The sequence below is a fragment of the Brachionichthys hirsutus genome, chromosome 11, assembly GCF_040956055.1.
Source record: "Brachionichthys hirsutus isolate HB-005 chromosome 11, CSIRO-AGI_Bhir_v1, whole genome shotgun sequence".
NCBI lineage: Eukaryota > Metazoa > Chordata > Actinopteri > Lophiiformes > Brachionichthyidae > Brachionichthys > Brachionichthys hirsutus.
Window position 1 is genome coordinate 6055631 of NC_090907.1, and position 20507 is coordinate 6076137.

General features: G+C 47.1%; 4 protein-coding genes across 4 annotated transcripts in view; 1 reads left to right on the forward strand and 3 right to left on the reverse strand.

The window, feature by feature from the left end:
* LOC137901701 (protein jagged-1b) overlaps nt 1–508 on the reverse strand; it is a 31357-nt gene extending 30849 nt beyond the window's left edge. Inside the window, exon 1 of the mRNA XM_068745744.1 lies at nt 356–508. Coding sequence (XP_068601845.1) covers nt 356–508 — 153 coding nt within the window. The remainder of the gene's footprint in view (nt 1–355) is intronic.
* A 2731-nt stretch (nt 509–3239) lies between these two features.
* snrpa (small nuclear ribonucleoprotein polypeptide A) lies at nt 3240–5702 on the reverse strand. The gene is made up of 7 exons (XM_068745091.1): nt 5634–5702; nt 5237–5317; nt 4962–5134; nt 4651–4827; nt 4048–4212; nt 3880–3968; nt 3240–3801 (listed from the first exon to the last, which is right to left on the reverse strand). The coding sequence occupies exons 2-7, from the start codon at nt 5307–5309 to the stop codon at nt 3642–3644; spliced, it is 837 nt and encodes a 278-aa protein (XP_068601192.1). The 5' UTR covers nt 5310–5317; nt 5634–5702; the 3' UTR covers nt 3240–3641.
* A 566-nt stretch (nt 5703–6268) lies between these two features.
* actmap (actin maturation protease) lies at nt 6269–9687 on the forward strand. Its single transcript, XM_068745090.1, has 7 exons — nt 6269–6362; nt 6476–6663; nt 7682–7750; nt 7906–8030; nt 8334–8463; nt 8545–8615; nt 8977–9687. The coding sequence occupies exons 2-7, from the start codon at nt 6494–6496 to the stop codon at nt 9330–9332; spliced, it is 921 nt and encodes a 306-aa protein (XP_068601191.1). The 5' UTR covers nt 6269–6362; nt 6476–6493; the 3' UTR covers nt 9333–9687.
* A 1286-nt stretch (nt 9688–10973) lies between these two features.
* On the reverse strand, nt 10974–19768 carry itpkcb (inositol-trisphosphate 3-kinase Cb). The gene is made up of 7 exons (XM_068745745.1): nt 18935–19768; nt 13311–13410; nt 13008–13221; nt 12506–12710; nt 11763–11864; nt 11601–11672; nt 10974–11466 (listed from the first exon to the last, which is right to left on the reverse strand). Exons 1-7 carry the CDS (start codon nt 19766–19768, stop codon nt 11206–11208), a joined length of 1788 nt encoding a protein of 595 aa, XP_068601846.1. The 3' UTR covers nt 10974–11205.
* Between the last annotated feature and the right edge of the window lie 739 nt (nt 19769–20507).

The window sequence follows — 20507 nt, forward strand, 5'->3', positions numbered from 1 at the left end:
CTTCTTTTCCCTAATTATATTTTACACAATCACTGTTGCGCTATTACACGTTTTCTGGTCGTGACAGTTGCTTCCCATGCGTCTCAAACAGGATTACAGTAGTTCTCTGTTGCGTGAGGCAGCGGGCTGGAACAACAGGTGGGCGCCGCGCCACGCAGGAGCAGGATGAGGGCAGCACAAAGGAGAAGGGGGCAGTGTGTGCGTGTGTGTGTGCGTGTGTGTGGGGGGGGGGGGGGGGGGGGTGCATGATCGGCTGATTTCACACAGCTGTGATTGAAAAAAAGAATCCAGGCAAAAGTCAGCTTCGAGGTTCAAAGGGCACGCCGCCCGGAATAGCCCCTAATCGGTGGCTTACCTGCGGCTGAACCGTGAGCGCGAGGAGAACAAGCAGAGCGCCCTGCAGGTGAAGGTGTGCCCGCTGTCGGCCGCTCCTCATGTCTGTCCTCCCGGTGATCTTTCTGCTCCCGGTAACGCGTCTCGTTACTCTGTGCGCTCTCGTGCTCTCCATCCCTACATCAAGGGATTGGGAACCGTGTTGGTGCGCCTTGGCGGTTTTGGATCTCCTTCCTCCTCCTCCTCCTCCTCCTCCTCCTCCTCCTCCGAGTCCGACTGTCTACCCAGCGCTCCTCTTCTCCGGTCCTCTTCCCTCAAACTCCGGCAGACTCACTTCATCACATCCAGGTCGGAGAACCGCTCAGATGTATCCCCCACCCACACACGCACACACGCGCGCGCGCGCACACACACACACACACACACACACACAGTCACACACACACCTGATCTCTCCCCCAGCGCTGTGTCCAGGGTGGATTTCCACTGGAAAGGACAAACGCGCACCCCTTACGCGCGGGCTTTACTACCACCACCTGCGCTAAGAGGCTTTTAAAGGTCCAATCTTCCGGCTCACTGGACTTGAACTCTCAACCCAATCAGCTCTCACCCTCTCCGTTCTTCTTCTGTCTCTCTCAGAGTCCGGCCAAGGCGCGACAATTAAAACAAATACTACGCACGTCCAATTTCGTCATGCGTAAATGTTGGCCAAAGTTGCGTCTCCCTCGGAATGACTTTACTCCGCGCTCTCCTCATCCTATACGGGCTGGCTGGTTAACGTGAGACAGACACGAAGCCCGGTGAGAGAGACAATGGGGGAGAGAGGGAGAGCACGGAGGGTGTGTCCTGGGGAAGGGACGGTCCGTCTGTCGGCTCCGGTCGGTTCCCGTTGCGCACCAGCTCCCGCATCCCCGTTTCCTTCACTCGGAGCCACCTGCAAATTCAAACGCGATCATTTTTGTGTCATAATTATCGGATGGAATCATCCCGAATGTGTTGTCGCTCCCCGCCCACCTCCAGCAGCATAACCCCGCTGTTTTCTTCTAAACTCCGCCGTAGAAATTAACTGTTGTTTGGGTTTCATTCATTTGTTTTGCATGTTTACGCACATGGCCTCTGAGTAATAAAGTTCCTTGCAGCGTTGGAGGACGCAGCACCCCCCACAAGTTCAAGACACAATACAGAAACAGAGCTTCTACTGACAAAGGAGTTGGGGACGCTCTGGCGCGCTCTCTGCTAACGAGCGCGCACGGCGCATCCAAAAACATTTATTTAACATTTACAGACAGCTATTTTGTGAAATAAGACCTGTTTTGCTGCTGCTGCGTGTGCCGCCGGGCGCAAACACCACCCGGGTGAGAGCTTTAATTATAATCAGAGATCTGCAGGGCATTTCCATCTTTGTGAATAACGTCGCTGGTCACACGGAATATTTTCCACGTCTAACTTCCAGTGCTCGTGATGCCCGAGACCTCCACACAACGCGCGTTCTTCATTGGGACGATCTAATGAGATTCTGCCTCCTTCCTCCTCCTCTATTAAGGTCTGTTGATCAAGAGCTTCCCTGACAACCGCTGGTGTTTCCGCCGCCTGGCGCTTTGCAGTGACCCCCCCCCCCCCCCAAGAGCAGAACACAGAGCTCTTGAAGAGCATGGGCTTGATTTGCATAGCGGAGCAGTGACCTCCATGCATGAGCTGAATTCCAGCCAACCACCCAGAAACACGCAAACATCTCGGCACGAAGGCTGAGCTGCTGCTGCTGCTGCCGGATCACCTGAAGAAGAGGTTTCGCCACAAATCTGCACCTTTTATCCTCAGTGGGAAACTGAATTGTTGTTACTTATATTTGGCGCCATCTAAAGGTCATAAACAATAAATCAATCAATCAATCAAAATCTTTATTACAGACACAATGGTCCAATTAAAAAGCACACATAACATTTACAACATTTACACAGTAAACACAGTAATCCTATAATAACATCAGGTACCAATGACACCAAATACCTGAGTTAAACTTCACAGCACTTAAGCTTGGCTGAGTCAGTGAGGATGGATGGATGATAGTTTACGCAAGACATCCATCCACACGTTGAGGCCCGATGGTCTCGACCGTCTCGTCTCCAGCCGCTTCACGGGTGTTGCTGGAGCCTGTCCCAGCTGACTATGGCGAGGAGGCGCAGTGCGCCCTGGTCCCTGGATGAGGCACCAGCTTCATCGTGGTTGCAAGACATTTAATGTAAATACTCAAAAAATAAAACAAAAAATGTAATTGAATTACAAGGACCAAATGGTGAAAACTAAACATGTTTACAACTTCTTCGAACTTAAAAATGGCGAGTGCCTTCAGTATTTGGTTTTCATGTTTACGAAGTTCATATTTTGCAACTAATTAGACGTTTCTTTGCAGAAGAAGCAACCAGGACTTAAAATGAATTCAGTTACTTGGATCTTAAATGTTGGACTGTGGCGTTCTAATGGTCCTATGAGTATAATTATAGAAAACATAAGGGCATTTGAGGATAGATTGTTCACTCAGTTGTGGAAAAATACCAAATATTTCAGAATTAGATGCATGTCCACTGGAAAAGTATAACAGTAATCCTTTTGTTGTCATGCGATAGCAGAAGAGCCCTCGTCTCTAAGTATAACGCAGACACAAGTCAGGATGTAATTAGAGTAAGAGTAATCCTAACCATTACAATTACGTTCCCATTCTCTGATGTTTTTAAGAACAATGTTCAAATAGAGGAAGGGCCCAGAGTCTGCCTCCCCGCCATCCCTTCCAGAATAGAGCAGCAGTGCGTATCATCTCAGGCTTCCCATTGAGACAAAGTCACATCAACAGTTTTGTATTTTACAACTTCCACCACATCATAAATATAAAATAATAATGATGCAACACATTAGGTTAAAATCATTTTTAATTATAAAAACAAAGAAGCTCCAGGTACAATATCTGGCAGACCAGATTCTGGGTGCAATGCTTTGACAAAAAGATCAGAAGATGATGCATCAAGTTCCTGTCCTGATTGATTTGAGCACAATTTTTTAAAAGAAAACTATGACAACCGAATCTCTAAACAGTAAGATGCACAACTCTTCCATAAATAATTTTATTATGCCAAGAGTTGTGTCAGTGTGACTAAAACAAAGGAACTTGATGTACAGAAATTATACTTACATGTAAATCTGGAAGGGAAAAAAATCCAGCTTTGCTTGGTCAGAAAATGTCAATTTCTACAAAATAACTAATTTGTCACGGCTGCATGTCGACAAAAGACCTGTACTCAAAAAACGGCTTGGTGCTACTTCTTAGCAAATGATATCTTCATTGCATTTGATTGTGTGATCTTAAATCCTTGAAGTGCATCTCGGGCAGCGCCGGCCTGCACGTCATTGTCGAATTCCACAAATGCAATGTCATGACGACCGGGAACCAGACGCACCTCCTTGAATCCAGGGAACCTGAGCACACAAAAACAATCAGGTTTAGCATCCCACACACACACACACAAATGCAAAAACTCAAACATGGCTACTGACTGGTTGAAGAGCATGGACAGCATGAGTTCATTTGTCTCCTCTGGCAGGTTGGTGAGGAAGAGGATGTGATTGGGAGGATTTTCAGCGACCTGTGATGGCAAACAACAGCAGAAGTCAAAATGAGCTCTTTTATTAAGCCGCACTACAAGAAATCTGGGCGCATACAACCTGGTGTGGCATTTGTCCCGGCATCATTTGGCCATGAGACATGGCACCAGGGGGAATTTGTCCAGGAGCCATCCCTGGAGGAGGCATCATCCCAGGAGGAGGCATATAAGGCGGCTGGCCTGGCATATGCATCATACGAGGAGCCTGGCTCATGGGAGGCATTCCCTGGAGAAGGTACGCCAGTCAGAAAAATGAATGCCCCCCCCACTCCAGACAGTGGGAACCTGTATGCTAACGTTCTGTCTGCAGGATTAAACTGTGGTGCAACTTTTAAATGTATGATGTTAGCAGAGTACATCGACAATATGTACAATCCTCAAACAGGAGGAAGCTATCAAGACCGTTATGTCTAAGTTTACACTTAGTCCATAAGTGTACGTGTAAGGAACAATTACGGAGTAAAGTGTGTGCGTCGCAATCCAACTGGATCATCTCGTCTACAAGAAAGGGGATGGAGCAGCAAATGATTGAATATACATCATCCGAGTTTCAATTTCAAATTGCGGTCATTAAATCTGGTGAATTTTGTTACATATCCTGCAGCAATTTGTACAAACAAAGTTCTTCCAGCTAGCTGAGCACCAATAAAAACACTCCACTTACGGCCATGGCAGCAGGACCCCCAGCAACCATGGGTGCGCCAGCTCCCGGAAGACCCTTCTTAACACCCGATCCCTCAGGTCCCTTGATCTTCTTCCTCTCCTTCTTACGGTCACGCTCTACGTACGTTCCCTTCATTTTAGCGATGATGTCTGAGTCCAGTTTGGCGTACTGGATGCGCTATAATAGAATAGAATAGCACTTTATCGTCACTGCACACGGTGATGCGATGAAATTAAGCAGGCTCTGCACATCTTACACATCGGTGTAAGAGGAGAAGTTGAAACCACATGCAATTTATATTTTCTACATACCATAGGTTTGTCGTAGAAAGGAAACCCCTGCATGGATCTCAGGGCATTGGAAGCACTGTTGACCTCTTTGAAAATAACAAAAGCCTGACCCTTCATCTTCATGTTTCGTGCGACCAAGATGTCCAAAATCTGACCAAACTGGGAGAAGATGGCGTAGAGCGACTTCTTCAACTCTGCAGACACACGAACGTCATTGTTTAGATTAGAACGTCGGTTAAAGGCTCTCGCTCGGAGCGCTAGCTCGTGGCTAAGCAGAAACTGCGGCTGGATTTTACCATCTTTTTTGATTTTTTCATTCAGGTTGTTGATGTAGATGGTATGGTTAAGGCGAACATCCGGGGTGGTCATCTTTTAACCTAAAATAAAAAAAGTACTGAAATTAAATTAGCGAGAAGCAAAGTTTAAATAAAGAAAAGAAAGTTAGCGTTAGCAAGCAACCATCCAGTTTGAATAGCGTGGGGCGAGGGTTAGCCCACAAGCTAAATGTTAGCTATAGCTAACATTTAGCTATAGCTAACATTTAGCTTGATACACCATATATAACTTGCGTCTTAATTATACTCACTGTTTATATATATAGAGAGAGAAAAAAGTCGTTACAAACAGCTTTGACGAAAATAGATAATTGGACTGCTCAGCTCGACGAAGAAAGAAAAGCGTAAATCTACTCACCTCTAAAACCGAAGAATAAAGACACGGACACACGAGCCTTCACAAGATCCCGTGCTGACTGCTGAATTCTCGCGTTACGAACCGCGTGAGGCAATTTCCGGTGTCACGCAAATAACACTTACAAACAATAAACTGTTCTTCTTTTTTTTTCTTTTTTTTAATACTTATTTACTGAAAGTTTACTTGAGGAATTTTCACCATTTAACTGGCCTCTTCAGTTCCAGTTCAGAAAACAAAGGACCGAAACCACCAGGACCAGTGGCGGTAATGTCCTTTGTAAAGGTGGCCAGTCGCAGATAAACCCCACGAAGAAGAAGAAGACAAAGAAGAAGAAGAAGAAGAAGAAACAACAACCTGTTTTACGTAGAATCTTGACAGATTTCCGTGTTTCTCACTAAATCATTAAATGCTATTATAACCCCATTCGCATTCGCGTCAGGTGGTATTTAACACGAAGAAGAAACGCTTTACGGCTGCTGCTCCTGCCTAATACCGGTAGGTGGCGGCAGTGTTCGAAAAGCCTGAATAATAAATAAGAAGACGATGAAGAAGATTCCAAATATGGGTACAACGTGTTTGACAAGCTAGCTCTGATCGCTGACATAAACCAGTCGAAACAGTGTAAATGTTAGTAGGGGAAGTGTGTGTCCATGAACGCAAAGATGGCGTTCCTTTCGCCGCTGTTTGTTGGTTAAAGCGCACTCGGTGGCCAGTAGGAGGGAGTGGAAGGTGAGCGAACTGGTCACAGTATTTATTGAGTATATTGGCTCTTATCAATGTCAGTTCTGTAACTTTGTAAATATTTTTAAGATACTAAACAACCACTTCTTGATTTAATCTAGAAGGAGCTCGTCAATAAAATGTCGCTGGACCGCCCCCCTGCACCGCCCCCGCCTCCGCCTCCGCTCGTCCCAGCACCTCCGCCGGCCGCTGCACTCCAGAAGCTGAGTCAGACTATTGCGCGTGTCGGGAGTCCCGTGGAGGGGAACTACACCGAGGCGCGCCTCCTGCTGCAGCAGCGGGAGAGCAGGTAACCGTTACCGAAGGTGATCAGCGTTATTTATTGTGTGCATCTTCTGAACTGATGCCTTTTTCCATTGTTTCGATTCTACGGTGGCCGGGAGGTGCTAAACACATTTAGAAAGTCCCGAAACAAATTTACATTTCAGAAAACGAATGAACAAGGAGCGAAATACTTCAGAATTCATGACCTGGTAATCTTGAAAAAGTCAATTTAAAAAAAGTAACTTGAGTACATTTAAAGGATTTAATTTCTTTAACTCTCATGAGACTCTTACGCAAACCTCATATTGAAATTGAATCTGCAACTGTTGTGATCATCCACAGTATTTGTATTTTTATGCAAAATGTGTAAATATTTCTTTGTCAACACCGCAGCTATGATGATTTCTTAGGATGATATTTGTAATGGGACAGAAAATTCAATAGTTTCAGGCTTTTGGATCCTTGATTGGCCCCAAAAACAAAAAGCATTCACATGATTTTTCAACAATAATTAATTAGTCTACCTGACTACGCCAGTATTCTTCATGCAATCAGCGGCTGGTTGGAGCTGTGTAGTTGGTGTTTTTGTGTGCTATTATAGTTCATTTTTTACCAAAAGCAGGACCAAGGCAAAACAGTTGCAGGAAAAAATCAATCAAACCAGTCCTTTAATTTTCTAATAAAATAACCAAACCAACCAGAAACAAATCAAAAGAAAGGGATGATGGGTCGGCCACATGTAACAACAGAAGAGCAGCTTCCTACAGCTGTAAAGGAGAGCAGTCACCACCCTGATGACTTGTCTGGTGGGCAAGGGAACGATTCTGGTTTATTCCTCAAAGTGACGTAAACCTCCTTTATAGTTCTTGTTAAACCTTACCTACATAAGGAAATACACGTTGTTGTTGTTGTTTTTTTAAAGAGATTATACTCAAATTGGGACAAACATTTTTAGTGACGCCTGTTTGAATCCTATGAGTGTAATTTGAAGAAGCTCCGTAGGGCTGTAGGATATTGTGATGGACATTTTCTTTGCGCTTCAGTTTTCGGAAGGACCTGCAGTGGATCCTTGTCAATGAATATGTGCCTTCCCTCATCCAAGATGGTCCACAGTAAGTCGGTGAACTGCCATGAACTCTTTAACCCTCTGATCTTTATTTGAATTAGATATCCGTCACCACAGAAGTCGCATTGACAATGGGGCTATTGTGTTACTATATATTTTTCCTGGATGTGACTGAGTGACTGACTATTAAATTGCTTTTAGGTGCGGCCTGGTGGCGCTGTGGATGTCGGCTCACCTACGACAGCCTCAGCTGAATATTGATATGGAAAGCGTTGTTCAGACGGCTGTGAGCCGGGGATACACGGCACAGGGTGAAATGTTTTCAGGTGACACAATTATTTCCTCTGTGTTTCATGATGTAAAGAAGCGGGGCGTACCATTGTCCATGTGGGGGCAGTAGAAGCATTCTTACAGAGGAGCATGCAAATGTGTGGTTAAACCTTGAGAAATTGACACTGGATTCATTAAATGCCATAAAATGTAGACTTTCTACATCCAGGTTTTCACCTAAAGTTCGTTTTCTTTATGTTTATGCATGTATTTTCCACACGGTGTTGACTTTAGGGTGTTTTTCTTCTTCTTCTTCATGTTCTCCTAATTTATTTTTTATTTTTTTATGTTAATATCAGCCGACAACATGGCCCGGCTGGCAGAGGAGGTCTGTGGCTGTGAGGCAGAGCTGCTGTCGGGGGGCTTAACGGGTCACAATGCTGCAGCCATCATCACACAGCTGTGGGGGAGGGAGCCCGTCCTCATCCCGTATCCTAAACCTAACAAAAAATAACAGATGTTATTTTGTATATTAGAGAAGTGAGACAGATTCCTTGACAGTACGGGCAGATATGACAAGGACTTCAACCACGAGCCGTGCCAGGACAGCGGCCACAGGGCGCACTGGGCTGTCGCTTCAGGTAGGACAGGATCGCTGGCTCACCTGAGGGGGCGTGGCCTCTCATGCTCTACGGCGCCAGCAGAGCTTTGTCAAAAGCTCTGCTCTGGAGCAGAGTGCTTTTCTTCGTGTTCGGTTTCCCTGCCAGAGACATCGGAGTAAATGGACTGAACAGGCCACATTACTTGACTTCATGCGGTGAACTGAACCTTTGAGGAGGAACATGGATCCGTTGCAACAGCGGGATGATCGGAGAAGATGCGTCCACGAAGACTTGAGACTTATTTAAACCTCCTTGATGTCTCAGACTTTCCCCGACTGCGCTGATAAACCGTAACAAGCTGCTTCATCTGCGTCTCAAACGCCGTGTCTGTGCCCTCCAGGTGTTCTCCTCGGCCTGGAGCGGGGCAGCCTGAGCAAAGAGCACGCTGTCCCTGACCCCTTACTGCCCTGGCTGTCCCTCGCCGCCGACGGCAGCTGCCCCTGTCCCGCCGGCAGCTCGGGCGTCAAAGACGTTTACATCCTGGCTAAGCAGGGGAAGAGCCTGCGCTACCAGCTGTGGGCTCTGGACAGCGTTGCTCAGAGCAACGGGCAGCTGAGGGCGATGGATCCCCGGAGAGCCAACGACGGAACCCGCTACGTGGTTCCTCGAGGAGGGCTGGAAGCCGGGCTGGCCGGACAGGCGGTGTTGCTCCGCACAAAGACGCAATCATCGAGTGAACTTCACGGTGCTACGTGACAGGGCGGTCTAACGTCTGTGCGACCTCTAAAGGAGTCCACCCGGATGACAGGCAGCGTCTCTGACAACGTAATGCATTATCAAAAGGTTCAAAGCCATGAGAAATTGTTTTGAGACCAATGAGCTCGTCTTATCTGAAGGCACTTCTAGTTCCCAGTGAACTTTTGTTTATCAGATGTTTTATCGTCGCAGCTCGCATCCCAAGATGCATCGCCGAACCAAAACCAGGGGAATATTTATACAAACCGATTAAATTCTGTTACATCTTTATCTCCTCGTTGGGAAAGTGTTAAAATACCAACATGCATGAATGCGAGTTTCACAGATCAGAGTTGAGTGTTCAGACAAATAAACAAACAGCAAAACTCTAGAAAGTCGGGATTCCAGTTTTATTACAATCCATAAACTGGACAATGCAGGTTCATACATTTTCACCAATCTGTGCTCCGCAACTTATAATGCACTTTTAAAAATACAAAATGTTTTTGTTCCAGTTTACTTACTTTGAAGCAGCACCCAGAAAACCTGATTGTTTTATAAATAGAGATTTTGAGGGCAAAGAAATAGAACGCTGTAAACACCATTTTATTCCACCACATTAGTCCTCTTAGGTAGGTTTACTTTTCAGAAGTGGAAAAATCTAAATTGGAATTCTTCTAGAGGTCATTTATTATTAACCAAAACAGCACTGCGTCACATCTGGAAGATTCAATATTGTTGAGTTTCCACTCTTCCAGCATTCCAGTCTAGGAATGGCAGCTATGTTCAGGGACAGATGAAATATCTACACATAACAATGCTGCTCCTTGTAAACTGTCTCACAAAAATAAAAAACTTTCTAGTGTACCTGAATGAGGTTGACAGCATTGCCCTCTTTTTAGAAAGTGATATTCCCACGTTTGATTTGTCACCCATTGCGTCTTAAGACACAGACATTTCAGAATCAAAAGGCCTCGGTGATCAGTTTCATTCCAGTCTTTGTGCCACTACACTGCACCCCCCCCCCCCCCCCCCCAATTCCAAAGCAACACTGAGCAAACAGAATGAAGTAATAACAGCAAATGAAATTCATGTTAAACTTGAAAATGTTTGCGCCTGTAAACCCAGTTGTCGTCTGCTGCTGCTTCCCGTTTTCAGACTCTCGGCGGCGTCGCTCGACTTATTCAATGGCTTAATGAGATCCGTAGTGCAACAAGCGCCGGACGAACGCAGCCGACCCACCGCAGACAAACAGAACCGCTTTGTCATGCAAAGATCCAAGTTTAGAAAACACTTTCAACAGAGGTTAAAGTTCGGGATTGGTTTAAAAAAAAAAAGATCTATTTACACTTGGGTGAACTCTTTGGAAAAAAAAAAAAAAAAAGAAACCCCAGCAAGAGTCCCCTGCATTGGCATGATCAAACAGCTCGCTCTATAAAAATACCAGGCACGCTAATTATACAAATATTGTGAGGTTATACAAAAAGGCAAACAATTTTATGGCGAGTTAGTTTACACATGGTGTGCCCAGTGTTTTAGTGTTGCCGTACTCTGAAACCACAAGTTAATAATCCGAGGCTCCTCGGAGGCCCCGTAGAAAAGGTCAGACAGACGACGACGCCGAGCAGAAGGATGAGCGTTAAATGTCTTTGCAGGACAAAATGTTGATCAGAGGACTTTATTCTCAGAAAATAAGCCGTGATCCACGTGGCAAGAGTTACAACTCTGCGTTAAGTCAGTCCGTCCTCAAAGTCCACAATGCATGGAGTCGGCCTGTGGCAAATTCCACTTTGCCTTAATCCCCTTACATGGCCGCATTTAGATTAAAGACACTTTGATCACCGATATAAGAAGCACTGGCCCTCTTGGTAAGATGCCTCTCTTAGAGCTTTCTCTAAATCGCGCCGCCGTCCAGACGCGGACCGGTGAGCTGCTTCCGAGTCTCTTGAGGCGTCTGTGGGAGCATGTTGCTCAAGATGCCTATGAGGTTGTCCAGTCCCCACAGGTAGCCGTCCTCCCTGTTACCCTCCAGCCACGGGGTGCGATGGTCCAGGGTCTGAGGAGCCGGCAGGGGGACGGTCTTCCCGAAGTCGATCATCCACACTCTGGCCTTCCCCGAGGCGTCGTGCACAAACAGCAAGGAGCTGCCCACAACCTGCGACGGCAAAAAAAAACCCAGTGAGACAGGTGAGATTAGGAGCGTGAGTAAGGTGACAGGTCGGCGTGAATCTTAAAACTCAGCCAACGAGTTTGTTTAGAAATTATAAAAACAGTGTGAGCGCGTCTCACCTCGTGTGCTCTGAAGAAGTGTGATTGCTCAAGGGCTGATCGGAGCTCCTCCAGCTGCTGCAGGTAGAGTTTCTATAAAAAAAACAATAAAATACGTCTTTTTCCCCGCAGACAGGAAGTTGACAAATTGACCGATTAGTTCATTGTTTTTAGCCAACAAACCAGAATATGAGTTTTGCCCCCGACAAACTCCTCCAAGGCCTGCATCACCTGCTCCCGGAACTTCGTCTTCTTAAAGTTGGTGTTACAAGTTCCGTCACTTTTCTGCGGAGAAAGGGAAAACGTGATTTCAGTGCTTTTGCGGCACGAGGACAATAGTGAATCGTGTTTGTTTAAAGCCTCCCGACCGCCGATACCTAAAGAGAATTTTGCTGAGAATGAATCGCTTTACTGCTTGAACGTGTTTGGCAGCTATAAATACGCCGCTTGTGTCATCAGATCTTCTTTTATTTTTTCCTGAGTGGCACGTAATTACTTGTGAAACCCGATAGCCAACCATGGATTAAAATTGTTGGCCACTTAAATGGATTTCGTCTGTGCTTTGTGTGAGGTCTGTCCTTGGATAGTCCAACCCTGGGATTATGCAATTTAGAAAAACTAAAATAAATATATTTAATGGTAAAACATTTAAATGTATTATTTTTATGCTAATACAGTAATACCTCGACATACGAGTGTTCTGAGACACGAGCAACTTCCAGGTGCTGCCGCTAAATGGCCGAGCGCTTCGTGGGCCAAATTATAAAATGGCATTCTTCCATCTAACCCTTATGAGATTACTTTCGTAGTGGGGGTGCGAGGCAAAGAAAAGGTTGGGAGCCCCCTGGAATAGAGGGACAAACATTCACTCCCACTGATTGACATGAAACATGCACCAGTTTTTCACGGCCAGGGTGACGCCTGACCTTAATGCCTTCGATGCGGAAGCCCAGCGTGGCCGTGGAGCTGAGCGTCTCCCTCCACTGCATGTATCTGGGTTTGAGGACTCCCTGCTGGGTCCTCTCCTGCTCAGTGGGTGCTCCGGGATCCACTTCCACCATCTTCTCGTACATGTCCTTCCGCAAACGTGGACGCTCTCTGGCTTTTGTCAGCTCTTCCTCCAAGTATGTCCTAAAAAAAAATTACGGGTTACTATTTCATTTCAATATATTAAGTTGAGTTTTCCGTATTTTAATATAACTTTATTCCATTTTACTCGCTTCCTTGTCATGAATTGAAACATACGTCTGTATTAATTTTACGCTTTCAGTCTCACTGGTTCCAGTAATTCACGTTAGGCCTCAAGTAAAAACATTTATTTCCTAGACTTAAAGTATCCCCCAAACGCAGAGGACTTAAGTAGTAGAGTAGAGTAGAGAATATCCCCCCCCCCCCCCCCCCCCCACTCTTCCTCCTGTGCCCTCTTACCTGCTGCCCATCTTACAGTCCATGATGGAGGGCAAGTCAAAGTCAGCCAGCAGGTCATCCATCAAGTTATAGTCCTGTCCGTCTTTCTGCACAACGCCGTAATAACCGGGGACGTAGGGACGCAGGGTGTCCTTCATCAGCTTCTGCAGACACTGCTGCTCACGCTCACAGTATCGCTTCAGCAAGCGTCCGAACTCCCCAGCGTGGAAGTTACCTTGGAGCACAGACGTGCAGAGTACCGACTGAATAGCTAATTATCAGCAGTAAGGTCTGCAGGCTGCGAGCATATCTGCATTTACATACCTGCATGGCCAGCTAGCTGCACCCAGGGGTAACGCTTCTTGAAGGACACAACGAAGGGGGACCAGTGAACCATGGTCTTTAATTTCTGCCACGACTTATTCTGGAAGAGGAAAAGGAAACTGGAAGTCATCCTTCCGCCACAGGAAACGGCGGTCCGTCGAGCACAACGTCGTCGCGTCTGAAGCCGAGACAAACGATTCTTGTTCTGCTCAAAGCGCTGCGCTTGAATACCGGCCAGAGGAAAGATTATTCCACGAAAGGAAACTTCGCCCTGAAGTGTGTGGAAAAAGAAACACACCTCAGTAGACACTGAACAGATCCTCCCCTCCCCTCAGCGTCCACGAGACAAAGCTCGTTCACAAAACATTTTCCAGAGGCACCAGAGAGGCGTCGTGGAAACACAACCTTACTGTCAGCCACTGTGTGTGTGTGTGTGTAATGGTTATCTGTGTTGGGAAACACTAGCGCACGGACAGTGTGTGCAACAGCAGCTTTGACGCAAGCAGAAGAACATGACATCCATTGATTGGAACGTGTGGGAAATGACAACGGCAGATTATATTGCATTGAAAGGATCACTGGATTTAACTCTTTGTTCTTTTCTTGTTTTTTAATGTCTGATTCATGCAATCGATGCTTAGCAAAGATCAAACTGTAATGAAAAGCCAAACAAGAGAATGTAAATATAAAACGCAGGAACAACAATCCCTGGCCCATCGCTGCTGTTTACATTTCTGTGCACTCACCACAGCATTCTTTCCACTCTGTTGAATGTCACAAAACAGTTTGCACACACACACACAGACACACCCTGAGTTGAAGGTGGAAGTAACAACATGTTTTATTTGTATTTAAAAGAGCAGGGAAATATTATCTTTGCGCATTTACAACTTGTGTGTGTACTTCTGTGATGGGACATCTGGTAACTGTCAGGACTTAAAGAAACACCGGAGGCAGATCCGAACCGGAACGACAACATCTGACCCAAACACGGCCACCCTGAAATAACCTCGGCCACGTCAGGACAACGGAGCAGTGAGGAAAACACCGGCTGCATTTCCACAGATCTGCAACATGGATGTTACAACAAGCCGCACGGCACGATTTCCTCTCAGTCATTCCGACACATTCCAGTAATCGGACCGCCTGCAGGTCACCCCGACGCGCCATCAACACTCCATTCACTTTATTCTCCTCCGCCGTTAGTCCAACATCAAACTTCATTTTGTCCGCCCAGCAGAACTCCCTTTGACTTCCTCCCCCCCGCGTCCCGATCCTCTGAACGTTTGGCGGGAATGCTCAGAATGTCTCCGGAGTCCGTCAGGAGCCACGCAGACGGACAAACGCCAGCGTGTCTCTGCCAGCTCCCCGTGCGTCACACGACGACACGAGGAGTCATCACTGACCACAGCGACGCGTCTTCTTCAACATCTTCCTCTTCCTCCTTTCAACCATCCCAGACAAGCCCCACTTCTCACACACACAATACGCACGTCGTCATGGGACCCGGGGAAGGAAGACTACAGTAACAGCTACTGATCTCTTTGCAGCTGCTTGCAGGTCTATTATCAGCATTTATAACCAAAATTAGTCTCACACTCGTTTGCAAGCTGGTGAGCTCGAAGCGCTATAAACCTTATTCTGTCGTCAGGTCTCGGATTATCAGCTTTTTGGGTATTTGTCCGACACGTTGAGCGTTTTCAGAGGGGGTCTCTCTAGTCTAGTCCGTTTCTTGCAGTCTTGAAATATTCACTTGAATTAATTCACGGCTACACGCCGTGGGAACACTCTTCTTCATTCTCTGCCGGGATGAGAAGCACGGCTGTGGGAGAGACACTCGAGTCTTAAACCAATGAACAGCCAACTGTGTGCAAAAAACAAACAAACAAACAAGCCCGTCACATACTGTAATATCAATCGCGTCACGCAAGAATGGCTAAACCGGTCACCTGCGTAGTTTAATCTGGGCTTGGCCAGACCGAGCGCAACGAGCCACGTTCTAGTCCAGGGGTGGGCAAACCTTTTGACACGTGGGCCACAATATTATGGGCTCTAATATTTGCCAGAGGGGCCGGGCCAGGAACAGATGGGTGGAGTGTTTGTGTGAACTAATATAAATGACATGTAAAAGCCATTACATGAAAGGATTTGGTCTTTTACAGGTAGAAATACAGGGAAAAGGTCAAATGAATGAGGTGTAATTATAATAAAATGTAAATTAATGATGTAATTCGGACAAGTTCGGCGGGCAGGAATCAGGAAAGCAACCCTCCACGCCGTCGGCACGCCGCCGCCGCCGTGGGTGCAGGCCTCCGTGTCGTCTCGCAGCACCAGAGCCAGCCGTTTGCTCCGAACGCTCGCGTCGTTTAGCAGCTTTTAGCTTTAATGTCAACTGGTACATTTGGCTCTGGTTATAAATTCACTCACAACCACCTCCTCTTCTCTACAACCTCTTTCTCCTGTTTCAACATCCCATCACTCCTCCCCTCCTCTCCAAACACTTTCTTTCATGCCGGATATTTTTCTGTTTTGCAAGGACGTCCACGGGCCTGCGAACCAATAGCGGTTGTTTTTCTCTTTCGTTCTGGCGTGCCTGTTGGAACTCGCCCCCCCATTCCTTTCACTTCCTCGCCTAAATAACTCCTCCTCACTCCCGAAACACGCAATCCTCAAAAAGAAAGAGCAGTCGTTCTTTTTCCTCTTCAATCTAACCTCTGTATTTCACACCCTATAATCCCTGCAGGGGCCGATCCCGATCCAATCGGATTCATCGCAGCATGGGGGTAGAAAAAAAGAGCAGACCTCCCCATACCCCTATGGCAAATTCCTCTATATTTGCTGCTTCCAGAGGGGGGGGGGGGGGGGGTCCCAACTATCAGGCTCTGCTCTCTGAACTCGTTTGAATGAAACCACATCCCTTTCCCCTGCCTCGGGTCTTCAGCCGAAGCTCGGGGGGGCGGGGGGGGCAGCTTCAACTAATCACCGACACCCCACCTTCAGAGAAAGAACCTCAGAGCATTAAACCGATGGCACCGAGGACGATGTCGTCGCTCGCGTCGTAATACTTTCTCTCATGGTATGCATATTAAGGAGTATTCTACTGCATACTATTTTAGATGTTTCTATTCCACTTTCAGACGAGACAGGAATACTGTAGTTTTGCATGTAGTATCGGTACTTTTATTGTAGGAGGATGCACATGCGTTCGCCGTCGTCTGCGGGAATCCGACATGGTTTACACACAATAGAAATGGCAGAACAAGCGGTATGAGCTTCATTTCAACCTTCTTTGCCCCCCCCCCACTCACACACACACGTGTGAATATACATTACATAAATAAAAACTCACGTGTGGGTTACGGGTTCCACATTTCAGCGCCTGTACGTGACTTTTTTATTGTGTTACGCTTTTGTGGAATAATAAATTTAGCTCGCCATTTATGACAAACCATTCCATAATGACGGCGTTACATTGCTGACGCCAGCGTTTGTGCGAATTGCCATCATACTTAAAAGAGACGGTGTTTACTGCATGTGAAAAGGAGAACAACGCAAGGAGGGGGGGTGGAAAGAAAAAAAATTACCACACACGGCAAAAAGGTCGCCTAGCAACGAGCTCTGCCTTTCAGCCCAATTTTCCATGACACACGCTGAACTGTGAATGCGAGACGACATCTACACGAGTGCGTGTGTGTGTGTGTGTGTGTGTGTGTGTGCGTCTGAGAATGCATGTTTGAGCAGGTCGTCACGGTGCGCCGGGTGCATCCGGTTGGACAAGGAGCTGACGGGTCGGCCGCAGCATTTAAAGCTAATGGCAACAAACACACCCCGCTCGGTATTAAATCTAAGGATTCTAACTAAACCGCAGGACACGGCGTGTCCATGGCGACCCGGCGCTCATCAGGCACGACGAGTCAGCGCCGACAGATCTGCTCGCCGAAGGTGCAACTTCACAGGTTGTTCGTTTCCTGGCTGTCAAGTGTAATTAGCCAGGAAATGACGAAAGTCCAGAGGCTGGGATATTCAGACATCGTTACTGTAGCTCTGTGATGTTTGACGTGTCGATGGCCCAAGAGAGCAGGAATCAAGTCGTCTGAGGAAACTTCAGACATCTCAAACGCTACAAAACTCAATAATATATAAATAATAAAGCCTTCCTTAAAACACTGCAAACTGAATCTCTCTGTTTTCAGTTGTCAGCGAGACGAAAGATCTTTAAAATGCCGCTTTGGGCTCTGGGAAAATTGAAATGCAGGATTTTAACGTTTTGTGTTGCTTTGATGATTATTGTCAGAGGACTTGATGACAATAATCATGAGTAGTTATTGAGCTCATCAAAATGCATTTTATATTTGTCATCTAAACCTATAGAATATATGATGAAAACAAGGATGCCCCCCCCCCCCCCCCCAACGCCTGTGGATGAAAAGCAACCAAAAATATTTAAATTCCAACGGATTATGAAGAGAAGGCGGGTGTTAATAGAATATCTGACATTACGTTCATTGCCATTTGATTATTACCAATAAAGTTAGCGTGACGACGTTGGGCCGTTCTCCTGGTATGTTCAATAAAACATCATCTGGGTGAAACGTAACATGCAAGGTGCCGTTTACGTCAATGGTTAAAATAACGAGGAGGAAGAGGAGGGCTGCTGCACATTCCTGTGTGTGGAATAAAGACGCGAGAGGTCTTCCATGCTTACGGATCAGTGTGCTCAGTGTGTAAAAAGTATACACATATATATATATTCTGACCAACAAATGGTAAATAGGTACGTGGAATAATTAGTTAATAAGATAAATAATAATGTTTATGTACTTTCAGCATCAGAAATGTGCGCTTTGCTACGGTATTTAGATTTCCCTTCGCTCTTTGGCGCATCCAAAAAGTCACGCGGTTCCAGTTTAGACTGAAGTGGTTCTCTCGATTAGTCCCGAGGTGCATGTGGAACGTCTGAGAGGGTGTGAGTCTCCAGACAGGAGAAAATAACCTGCTCAGGTGGGCGGGGGCTGCAGATAACAAGGTCCATGCAGACCGTCAGGTATCATTAAAGTCTGTTTGCTCTGTGTCAAAGTGGCACAACTAAAATCCAAACGTGAATTCTGACCCGTGTGTAAACGGGCCTCCCTCCACTCATGGTCACATGACCACGACTTGGGCCAGTTTCCTGTCCTGTGATTTAACTGTATGCTTCATTATGAGAACCACACACACACACACACACACGTGAGACATGTAGAGAATGTTATGAAACAATACTTCTTTTTTTTAAACTTAATTTGCACTAAAGCATCTCAAGAAGAAGCGTAATCTCTGAGATTATTCTATGACATGGTGCAGAATAACAGCCAAGCAGTAAATGCGTCTGATAAAGCAGGAGCAGGGGTTGGGCATGCAGTGTGTGTGTACTTTGTACTACTACTGTGTACTAATATTAAAGTCTACTCCATTCCATTATTTTTCTCAAACCGCTTTCCTTGCAGCGGTGTAGAAACTGACTCGTCAGGGTTTCTATGACATAGAAAAAGGTATCCAGGATATACTTTTCATGTACTTTTCATGTACTTTTCAATACTCAAGTCATCTGCAAAGACCATTAAGACCACCGGAACGCGACTCACCCCCGTCCCGTCGTCCGGGCTGCACAGAGAGCGCGCTGGAGACAGGCTGGACTCGATGTCACTCCCGGTGAAGTCGTCCTCGGACTCTTCGAAGGACGAGGCCGAGGACAGGCCGAGGGAGGACGCGTTGGACAGCTTCCTCCGTGCGCGCGTCGGCGCGGGGGACCCCCCGCAGCCGCTGTCCGAGCAGGGGGACTCGTCGTCCGGGTGCGGCTCCAGACAGGAGCCGGTGCTCGGCAGGGCCGGGGTGTCCCGGGAGCGGACCGGGCTGGGGTCTCTGGTTATTATGAGCGTCGGGATGGTCCCGGGGTAACGTCGAGGGACCCGATCCGAGTCGGTTTGTCTCGCCGTGTCTTTACTTTGGTCCCCGACCGTCTCTGATTGGGAGCGCGGAGGAGTCAAAGTCCGCTCCGCGAGCGCGTGCGCGTCCGCGTCCGGCTCGGAGCCGAACCGCAGGGCGGATCGATCCTCTCTCGCCCCCCGCAGCCGAAGATCTTCCATGGTCCCCGCCGTGGGGGTCGAGGCATCGTCCCCACGCCCGGCTCGTGGATCCTCGCGGCCCGTCCCGCTGATTTCACCCGTGCGCGTTTCCGAACGTGTCGCATCGGACGGGCGAAGCGTCGCCCCTCGGTTCACGACGTTAGCTCCCCCATCATCATCATCATCACGTCGGCACTGCGGTGTCTCGGAGCCCCGCGTGGACGCTCGTTGCTCCCCGTCCCTCGGTAACTTCCCCGCCCGGTGGTCGCGGCGCGTCGCTGGGTCGAACCCCGCTTCGGTCGGACCGGAGTCGCGCTTTCTTCTTCCCAAACACGGCAACGCTTTGCCTTTCATCGGGTTCCCGATCGTCCGGTCACGTGGTCGCTGCTCTCCGCTCCGCCGGACCGTCTCTCCTGCTTTCCATGTCGCTTGCGTGTGCGCGTGGGATAGATCCGAGCGCGTTTGGCCCATCCTGCTTCCCGTAGTAGTAGGACTGGCAGCGACCGGGACACGCCCCGTGGATCCGGATGTCACGCCGCGTTGACGCAACTCCTGCGAGAGACAGCGGAAAGGCGTTAATCACGCAGTCCCGGGGAGACCGACGATGAAACGCGTTAACTGTATGAACAATGCGACCGTGCACGCCCTCACGCAGTGCGTTGAATTAAAGTTAAACATTAACACATGACACACACAAAGCACACGCACACGCAAACACAGACTCTGGCTCCACAGTGTAAATTAAAAAGTTTATCTTTAAATTCCGATCTTATTTCCAGAATCGAGGAATAAACAAAGGGACAGTCGCAAAGTGAAATAACACCAAAATGGAGTACATTTACATATATTCAGACAGCAAATACTCAGAAGAAATATAATGTATTCAAAGAAAACTGAAGCCTATTTTATTTATCTTTTACACCAGTTTGTCAGCATGATACGCCCTCCTGTGACCGGACACCAGGTAAACTGGTTTTTTTTTTTGCTCTAAACAGCATTTTCATTAGATGATAATAAGATGCGTGGTTCCATTAGATCAGACCGGTGGGCAACATTAAAAACAGTAGCCATTAAAAAAACATGGCATTAATAT

Coding starts and splice junctions, on each gene's coding strand:
- snrpa (XM_068745091.1), bottom strand. CDS start 5,309: ATGACCACCCCGGATGTTCGCCTTAACCATACCATCTACATCAACAAC. Junction 4,828..4,961: donor CTTTCTACGACAAACCTATG/GTATGTAGAAAA, acceptor ATTCTATTATAG/CGCATCCAGTACGCCAAACT. Junction 4,213..4,650: donor GGGGTCCTGCTGCCATGGCC/GTAAGTGGAGTG, acceptor TACCTTCTCCAG/GGAATGCCTCCCATGAGCCA.
- actmap (XM_068745090.1), top strand. CDS start 6,494: ATGTCGCTGGACCGCCCCCCTGCACCGCCCCCGCCTCCGCCTCCGCTC. Junction 6,664..7,681: donor CTGCAGCAGCGGGAGAGCAG/GTAACCGTTACC, acceptor TTTGCGCTTCAG/TTTTCGGAAGGACCTGCAGT. Junction 8,031..8,333: donor ACAGGGTGAAATGTTTTCAG/GTGACACAATTA, acceptor TGTTAATATCAG/CCGACAACATGGCCCGGCTG.
- itpkcb (XM_068745745.1), bottom strand. CDS start 19,768: ATGAAAGGCAAAGCGTTGCCGTGTTTGGGAAGAAGAAAGCGCGACTCC. Junction 13,222..13,310: donor GCAGCTAGCTGGCCATGCAG/GTATGTAAATGC, acceptor CTGTGCTCCAAG/GTAACTTCCACGCTGGGGAG. Junction 11,467..11,600: donor ACTTCTTCAGAGCACACGAG/GTGAGACGCGCT, acceptor TTGCCGTCGCAG/GTTGTGGGCAGCTCCTTGCT.